Below are 9936 nucleotides of genomic sequence, written 5' to 3'. Positions count from 1 at the left end.
CATTGACATCGCCACATATAAGCACACAAACCGTAAGAGGCATGATTCAGTGAAACATGATCGCAAGCGGCAATAACCATAAAATGTTTGATGAAGTTAAGCACAAATGTAAAGTTTCGCATTGTATTCTTTCATAGCCAATAGGAATCAAAATACAGGCCATGAAAACAATGAAAGCCTGAGTCTACTGAGCGTAAGCAGAGTTTAAGTTTCGGTTGCTTTCACATGTCGGTGTCAGAACAAGAAACAGAATCAGGTGTTGATAGCAGATACAAACTGTCATGTTGGAAATTGGACTCGTTTGATTCTTGAGTGTGTTCCTTCCTCACAGCTCATGATTGAGCAGTTTGTGTGTCTCTTGTGTTTGTGACCCAAGTCAGGGGGTTCACGCTTTCTCTGTACAAACAAGCTCTGTGCATTTGACGCAGATACTGTAGATCAGCAGTTCCTGTACTCCTCCTCGACTCTATGTGCTCTCATTCTATTATCTGCCCTTGGTCTGTTTCTGCAGGTGTTTGGGCTTAATATAATCCGTGCATGGCAGGCTTTGTTTATGTTTGGATTATAGATCAGGCCCTGACATCTCACTCTAAATCTATGCCTCCTCCTGGTTCTGCATCTGCTTTCTTAAGACATCAAAATAATAAAAACTGCTGTTTCTGTGGCGACACAATCCCTTCCTTTCCAGTCTACTTCCATTTTTACTGTTAAATATCACTTAAATAGCTGCTGTATTACCTTTTTCCCAATCTGTAAAATGTGCATTTAAGGATTTAGAACTGAACAAGATCTGGTGTTTATTTAGAGTATACAGAAATTATAATTGTGATATATCACTCCATGAGGTGTTTGCGGTGGAAGTAGTTTTCTCACCATCATCTCTCACCAGATGCTGAGCTACACTAGACCAGGCTTCATCTCCAAGCCACATACCATAAATGGCTATAAATCCACTGGCCCTTCGCCTTGCTTAATGTGGTTGGAAATGCTCCACATGGGCTGTAAAACAAATACAGCCACAGAAGTGCTTCTTAGGAATGGGAGCACAGGATTACCCAAGGTCAGCAGTAGTTCCAGCTGAGTTTGGGATGAAAGAAAATGATACATTAATGACTAAAAACTGTCTTCAAGAAACAAAAATAAATAAAATATAAATTATAACTATAATTTAAAAAAAACAAAAAAAGATTTGCACATTTTAACTCACATGTTGAAAACCTTAGTGGATAGTTTATACAAGGTCTTTTGATGAGAACAAGTGTGTGTAGGCCAATTGTGTTGGGATTTTAAATGAGAAAAATGTGAAGCTTATACCAGAAAAGAGATCTCTGACTAAAATTTATGCTAATCTTTGACAGCAGCAATGTATCACTTTTTTCCCATGTGGGTCCAGGGGGGGCATTTCAAGTAGGGGAGGCTCAAAAGCAAAAAAGGTTGGGAACCACTGAGCTAGCCGACTGCCTCCTCTCCTCCACATAGTTATAACTATAGTTATAGTGATTTGCTTACTCAACTGTCTGTGAACTATTTTAATCTCACAGTTCTGTATTTTGTGAGCCGGTGGGTTAGTACATTTTCAGGATGGAACCTGAGGCAAACCACTAATGAGTGTGTTTTCTAGAGTGTCTCTGTTTTTCATGTTTTTCTCTGTTTTTCGTTAAAAAAAAACCTCACAAGACACAAACACAGTCAGACTCTGATTTTACCATTTGGCGGCTGAAAGCCTCAAATTGGTCAGGAACCTGTTTGTCATTATCTCTCTATTTCAGGGCCATTTTAAACACAATTAAAAGCCAATACATCCCAGTGTAGCTGCAGTGCTATAACGGGTTGTGGCTTGTGTTCAACTGAATGAAGTTAATTTTCCTCCTATAAACGCCAGGGATGATTTCAGGAGAATTTCTTTGCTTTGAAAAAAACACTGGTTGGAGGAATTGAAGGAGGTCGAGTTCAAGTTGAGAAGCTCCATGCATGAAAGATCTGACTGGTCAGCTTATTGCATGTGTGGGTGTGTGTCTGCCCTATGTACTTCTCCATCTGTCTGCAGCTTGAACTTCCATCCCTGTCAAGTTCTCTGTCCATCTCTATAAAACATCTGTACCAGGGAGGACTGATTAAAGTGCCCGCTCTTCTTTTAGTGCCTCTTGTCTGAACGTTAGTGTGACAGTCCAAATAAGACACACCTTAGCTACTCAATGTCAAAGTTGATGGAAGATTCATGTGTGTCTTTTTCTCTAAACGTTTCCATGTTTAGTCATCTTACATCATTCTTTCAGTCTGAATAATGACAAAATCACGAGTAAAATGTATTTTTTCCCTCTTCAATTATAAAAAGTGAACACAACTGAGTTTTTATATTGTTATATCATGTTTACAAAAATGTGTTGTGTCATGACCGGCTCAAAGGCCATGGCAAATAAAGAGACAGACTCCGAATTAAACTGATTTAGTTACAAACATGTGAATTAAATTGCAAAAGAGAATACGTTTGGACGTCAGTAGAGTCAGAAGTAAGTTAGTGGGTGTGTGAAAAGTGTATTGTGCATGTGTTGGATGGAGAAGGAAGAAAAAGCACCCAAACGAGGCAGAAAGTCTCTCTGATCAGACTGAGGTGGCACCTTAAATAGTGACTGGGAGCATTGGGCCCAAGTGTTATCAGTCAGGCTGATTGGGCAGCCACACCTACCAATTACACAAACCTGCAACACAAGAAAAGAGAAGGCCCCACCCCCCCCTTTACCACTCCGATTCAACCTTGGCATCAGGATCCTGTGGTATAGCTTCTTTTACTTTATGTGTTCACAACACAAGTGAACACACAAACAGATGGGGTGACCTATCTGCTACTATGTTATCACATCTCTAATAAAACATCAGCAGACAAAATGACTTCAACAGAGGAGACCAAATTAACATTTCTGTCAGGCATTTCAAAGGGCTAAACATGGCCAAAGGACCGTGATGTTTCACGACCTCTACAGGCAACCCTGCACTAACATAATCAGAGTGACTCAAAACCCAAGTAACAACCAATAGAATCAGCAGCAGAAGGACCTTGTTGCCATCAGAAATAGTTGCATTTTGGTTGTGGGGGCCAATAAGGGCCATGTGGTAGGAAGGTAGTATATGGCGCCTGGATGTCAATGCCGTTCAGGCTGTGATGTCCATGTGGTAGAGTAGATAAGATATAGAAGCACTGCATTTGGGTATGGTAGGTGGTGAGGACTGGAATTGATGAATCCATCCTCTAATCATTGAATATAGACCCAAAGTTGCAAATGCACCTTCCATGATATGAGATCTGTGTGCATGTCAGCCTCTCTTTGATGCAGCAGTTTCTTTTGTAACGATGTCACCTCAGTGCTCTCCTCTCTTTCTGCCCTGTCACTGCAGGAGGACAGTTCTGACTTAAAGTGTCAGCTCCACTTTGCAAAAGAAGAATCAGCCCTGATGTGCAAGAAGCTGACGAAGCTGGTGAAGGACGGCGAGGCCATGAAGGAGGAGCTGGCCAAGTTCAGGTCGCTGTATGGAGACGTCAACGCCTCGCTCACCGTGGAGGAGGTGAGGGAATACGGAGGATGTAAAGACCTAGATTTTTCTAGGCTTTATATCCATTTAAAACATGAGCAAGAAGTTTGTCATTGTCACACAGTGATTAATGGGGAAATTAGCAGGGACGAATTAGTGGTTTGTGAACAAGGCCATGAAACGAGAGCTTCTTGTGTAGAGATCACTGTATGTAAGACCAAAAACGGTCTCACGGATGAGGGTATAAGGATCTTAGTTCATATTTGGAGCTGACAAACAGCCATTGGAAGTGTTTCCTGGAAACAAATTATGGAAAAGCTAAACCCTATGTGTCTGTGTTATTCAGCTTTAGCTCTGTAGAATTGTCTAAGGGCTGCAATAGAGTACCACTAGGCTATTATTAAGATCATGGGCTGTAAAATATCACCACCACTGCCAGAAAAGCCTGGGAAAATTCTTGTAAAATGTAATTGCATTGTTTTAGAAACAGCCCAAAATGCTCCCTGAAGCTCATTGAGCCTCTCACTTTTGAGCCATTTCACTGACAAATGCAAGAAAACTAAACATTACAACAAACAGAAGTATTTCCCCATATTCTTAACAGATGTTATAAAACTGCAATTCCTTATGGTGGAGCATTTTAATAACTCGGACCCTCACACCCAGGTTGCTGACTCTCCCCACACCCGTGAGGCGGAGATCAGAGTCCACCTGAAGCTGGTGGAGGAGGAGGCCAACCTGCTGAGTCGACGCATCGTGGAGCTGGAGGTGGAGAACAGGGGACTCCGAGCTGAGATGGAGGACATGAAGGGACCACAAGGTAGTTACGCTACTAATTAGCATGCTAATAAGCTACTAGTTAATGGTGAATATTGTGACTTTAATTTAACGTTTTACCAAAAGTCTAGATCTGTGAAATAAATGCTTATCCACTTCTTTCTGATAGTTTGATTAGAGTTAGATGGACTGACATCCGTATTATACTAATGTCTGTATAGCAACGTAGAGCTTGCAGCAAGTTAGCTTAGCTTAACACAAACACTGGGAAACAAGCAGGAACATGTAGGGGTTTACCTCATCAATTATTAACTTCCTGATTTTTTGTATTTGACATGGCTAGCTGTTTCCCTTTCGTCAGCATACAAATACCCGTTATATCAAACTAATCTCAAAATGGCAATCTAAAAATACACTACATATCTGCTTCTATTCTTCTAAACTCTTTGACCTCTCATTGTTTCCTCTCCCCAGATGGTCCTCAAGAACTCTCAGGTATTGGTGGTGGCCTTGGGACAGGTGTTGGTCTCGGAGGAGGGGCTTCATCTGAGAACGTTATGGAGCTCCAGAGACACCTCCAGTTTGTGGAGGAGGAGGCGGAGCTCCTGAGGCGGTCTCTAATCGAGATGGAAGAACAAAACAAACTTCTGATGAACGAGATTAACCGCTATAAATCTGAACTCCCACCACCTACGTCCACACTTTCGTCCAATTCATTAGCGTCACTGACAGACGGGCTGCTCAACGACAGCCCGGTGCACAGTATCCAGGAAGGGGCGGTTCTCATCAGCCCCGATGCCCCGGCCCAGGAGGAGGATCTCAGATTGGCGAGGTTACAGATTGGAGAGCTGAGTGGAAAGGTGAAGAAGCTGCAGTACGAGAACAGAGTGCTTCTGTCCAACCTGCAGCGCTGTGATCTGGCCTCCTACCATGCTCCTTCTTCCTCATCTTCCTCCTCATTGAGACTAGCTCTGGAGACTGACGCAGAGGCTGGAGACTCAGCTGAGTGCCTCCCAAACAGGTGTGATCAAATTTTTCAGTTTCCAATACAAGGGATAGCTTTGGTGCTACATGAAGAACTCTATTTGTTTCAGTGAGTTTTTTGGAGTACCTCAACAACATTGTTGTTGTGTGAAAAATGTGTGACTTGTGAGACATTCATTTGGTCACAGAAAATCCGATAACTTTCTGTTAAAAAAAACAACAACTTTGTTTTGTTGTTGGCTGAGGCCTCCCCTTTGCAGGCAGTCATCAGCTGTCAGTAACGGGGGTTAAGGTTAACACATGCCTCAGTATCCCGTTTTTTTTCTCGGAGTAGCAAAACCAAGTTTCTCAAAATCAGGATAGGGGATTTTCCCTCTTTCTTAAAAACGTGATATGACATTTACATGCGCAAACACAAAAAAGGATACTTTTTTCAGCAAACAATCAGCTGGGTACTGAAGTCCACTTAAACATACTCATGGAGACATGGATCCTCACCTAGTAATGTGCCTTTATAGACAAAAGTGCACTCGAATAAAACGTAATAAACTACATTTTTGCATCCCCTGATTCTGTAGGGCGTATGTTTTATATTTACTTAATGTGTTTTAATCAGATTCCAACATAACAATTTGACAAGACGTGTGTCCAGTCGTATCTCATGTCATCTCAATGTTTTCCAAAGCTTTAAAGATCTGAAAGACAAGCTTAAAAGTTTTTGAGAAAGCCAGCCCAATTCGACCTGACAGGAACATGATTGTTTGTTCAGACTTAAACTATTGACGCTTGAGAAGCAGCTTATTGCACGTTTGCTCATCACTAGCAATGAAATATTATAAAAATTGATAGTAAATGCTTGACACTGGAAACAAAAGTTGATGGAGGAGGATTCCTAAGTTAACATCAAATAGTATATCCCTTCTTCTGAACATTTTCTGGTCAACATTGAACTTGTGTTTCAAAAATCTAAGCGAGGGGAAGGAGTCCTGAACGCTCTCTCTCTCTCTGTTCCCCTCAGTCCGCCCCACCGAAAAGAGCCGGTAGGGGGTGAGAACGACGCCCTGGAGATCAAGGAACAGAAAAAGAACATCGAGGACAACGCTTACGCAATAACCTCGCTCCCTGAGTGCCTGGGGCAGAAGGACCATGATGCCTTGCTGGCCATGAGGGATCAGGCTCGCTTGGTTTCCACGGCGATACAGCTCCTGACCTCCCCCGAGTCTAACTGCCTCTCTTCCTCGCCATCCATCTATCACAAGGTCTGCAACGAGGCAGCAGAGCAGTGTGACCTGGAGAAACCTCACAGCCAGGTACACGTCCTGTGTGTGGAGCACGGTGTCTGTCAGCTGAACCTTTTTGTATATCTCAGTATATAATGCTCTGCCCGTTCATATTCTGTGATGAAATCTAATGGAACGGAGAAGATGTATTATTCTGTTGCACAAAACCACGGATAAGTCAAAGTAATTGTGTTTTTAAAATAATGAGGGGTCTTATTTTTAGACATTACTGAGACATTCAGAGACAGTCCTGTTTAGTAATGGGTTAGATAGAGACCAGTGGCAAGAGTCTATTTTACACATTCTGCTATACAATTTATATATGTTTATTATTTATCAATGTACAATAACAGTTGGACTCCCTGCTTGTTTTAATTCACAGAACAGATGTTGTAAGTGTAAGAAATTAATGACAATCATTATTTCGAGAAGCCCAGGTTGACCTCTTCAAATTGTTTTCTCTGCGTGAACAAAGTGTTAAACCCAAGAATCGTCAGTTAACAATGATTTTAAACAGAAAAATGTATTTCAAATAGAGAGAGGCAGCAGTCCTCACACAGGAAAGCCTTGGCTTCCAGCTTCATACATCACCTTGAACAGTTCAACAGTGACTTCAGGTTATTGAACATTTCGGATTACTTATTTAAAAAAGTAAACTTCTATAAAGGGAAGCCTTAGCCTTTTTTGAGATACTGATATTATGATCCCATACAAACCTCAGTCACTCACTGCTTGGCCAGGTTATCTTGGTGACGCTCGTTATCGAATCAGCTCGTGCTTTCTCTTTGTCACTATTTTATTTTATTAACTCTAACCTCTTTCCCATGGGAGACCTGACCAAGACAGTCGGCTGCAAAAACACAAAGTTACAGCCAGAGACAAAAAAGGAGACAAATGTAAAATTTACAAAGCACTCAAATTCACTTGGAAAAAAGAACCAGCTGAGTCAAATTTGGGAGTCAGTAGTTTAACAGCTGAGCTAAAAACATTGACATCCAATAGAATCTGCTTCCATTTTAGATTTAAAAACATTGAAAGACACCAGCTCCTTGAGTTTCCAGTCATTCTGCAACAGATTCCATGCTCAGGGTGCAGAGTACCCAAAAGCCCTTTTCCCACGTTATGCTTCACTAACAAACACAACGCTCTCCTCATACTCTCTTCCTGGAAGTGCCACACACCACTCCTCTTTTGAGGAAAAACAACAACGGTGTTGAATGTCCAACAGCCACACCAATAACATTTTAATCTAATCTTGTTAACGAAAACCAAACATATGTGCCATTAGAGGTCATATTATCAATGATCTATTCATAGCTCGTCTGTGTCATGGTATAAAGGATTGTAGATTTATAGTCATATGTTTTGTTAACCAAATGAACACTGCTCTAACAAAGACAGAGAGTAAATGTTAGTCATCAGATAAGACTACTGATCCGGGATGAGAAGTCACTAAAGCTGTCTAATGAATGAGTTGTCAGTTAGTTAGTTCGGTTTAAACATTTTTAAGGGTGTCTTTCTAAAAGGAGTAAAAACAAACACAGCCTCAGTGACAAATGTTTTTTTCCCTTGAATGATTTCTGAGTTTACTGCAGTACCAGCTCCACAACTTGTCATTCATCAAACCAAGCTGCTCCCTTACAGCCAATAGCGAGTTTATGATCGTTTCTGTTATTTCTTTTTTATCCCCAGATTTCAGAGCTGTCTGACCTTGCGGATCGGCCACTCGTCGGCGCTCTTACCAGCAGGCTCCAAGCTCTACATGCCCAGCTACAGTGCTTTGTGGAGCGAGTGGACGGTGTGGGTAAAGCCTCTGCAGGTGCGAGGGACCCTCAGGTGGAAGGAGCATCTCCTCTGGCCTCACCCTGCACCTCTCTCTCTTGCTCTGGAGACGACCTGAATGGACTGAACTCTGCTGAGAAGAAGGTAAAAGACAAGAAACACAATCCTCCTTTTCACACCTCGTCACTCTTTCTCTTTTTAAGTTCCTGTCATCTTTTTTAAAGCTCAGACTTTTGTTTGACTTCTATTTTGTTTAGTCACTAGTTTTCACTTTTCTTCAGTTTTTTTTGTTTTTGCTCCACTAGCCAACTATTAGTTTGGCTGAATACGACTCCCAATCCCATCTCAACATGCAGCTTTATTTCTCCTCACAGTGGGGCATGGATTTACACAGCAGGCTCAAATTGGATGACAAAGACTTTTTCTTACAATAAAAACAAGCAAGAGATGAAGTGAGCATAAGAAAAGATAACGTGTTGTTTCATTTTGGCTCAGCAGATGATTCACAAGATTCATTAGGATTTATTTATAAGAGGAAAAAACATCTGTTCACCAGTGTTGTCCAAATACTGGGGATTTAAAAAAATGCCTCCAAAGTCGGCAGAACATTACAAGAAAGCTCCTTAAATTATTGCCAACCCACGTCTGTTTCCAAGACTTCTTCCACACTATGTGATGTGGACAATTAACCCTGTAGTGACAAATGTAGATTTGGAATTGGAAAACTGCCTTTGATTTATAAGTTGAACTCAGATTTGACCTGAAGTGTAAATCTCTCCACTTAATGCCATCCATGTCCTGTGCATGCTTTTGAATTGACTCCTAACCTGTTTTAAGTTGTTGTTTAAGGCCTCAAATGGAGCCTTTTCTTTGCATGAACAAAGAGGATTTATTGAGGGCTCCATTTAAATTGATTTATACTTCTATCAGCATATCATACAATCAATCAAAATCTGTCTGGGTTGTTTTCTAAGTTACATTCAGATGTATTTATTAACAAACTGTAACTGGGACTAGTAGCATTACAGAACTCTAAAAACAGCTCATTGAATTGGTTTGAGTTTTTTATTTAAAAACCTTTTAATTAAACTTGATTAGAAATGGTGAGGGATTGATTAAACACTTCTTCAGGATAGGGTTTTGGTGTTTTCCTGTACTTTAAGATACTGAGGCTGCACTGTCAATAAAAAGCTAATATTTTGAAAATGTCTTTGATTTATGGTAAGAGTTAAAAATTACTACTATAGGTACAAACAATACACTACGCAACCACTTACATTGCCTGTATAATTTTATTGCTAAACCACAAATCCTGGAGTGTTAATACAGAAATCAAATAATCTGAGTTATTAAAATTGATCTTTCCTATGTTACAATAATGCTGCTGAGATTCATCGTGGACAATGATTGAGAGGGTTTCTCACAGCAAGAGACAGTAAACTTGGTTTAAAATAGATTTCCAATCATTCCTCATTAATCACAGATTCAGTCATAATTGATCCACAGTTTTTTTTTTTTTTTTGCTAGTGTTGTAGTAAAGACCACAGTTAACGAGACCAGGACAAACCTGAGTGCTTCGAGACCA

General features: G+C 40.8%; 1 protein-coding gene across 2 annotated transcripts in view; it reads left to right on the top strand.

Annotated features, from left to right (window-relative positions):
* The window catches only part of mtcl2 (microtubule crosslinking factor 2), a 104932-nt gene that overhangs the window by 65728 nt on the left and 29268 nt on the right, over positions 1-9936 (top strand). For both annotated transcript variants that reach the window (XM_061058634.1, XM_061058633.1), the window contains exons 6-10: positions 3394-3561; positions 4195-4348; positions 4780-5326; positions 6308-6599; positions 8262-8495. In XM_061058634.1, the coding sequence (XP_060914617.1) occupies positions 3394-3561; positions 4195-4348; positions 4780-5326; positions 6308-6599; positions 8262-8495 (1395 nt within the window). The remainder of the gene's footprint in view (positions 1-3393; positions 3562-4194; positions 4349-4779; positions 5327-6307; positions 6600-8261; positions 8496-9936) is intronic.

Source organism: Labrus mixtus, chromosome 15, assembly GCF_963584025.1.
Source record: "Labrus mixtus chromosome 15, fLabMix1.1, whole genome shotgun sequence".
Taxonomy (NCBI): Eukaryota; Metazoa; Chordata; class Actinopteri; order Labriformes; family Labridae; genus Labrus; species Labrus mixtus.
Note: the sequence above shows the minus strand (reverse complement) of the source record. Positions and strands in the feature narration are given on the sequence as shown.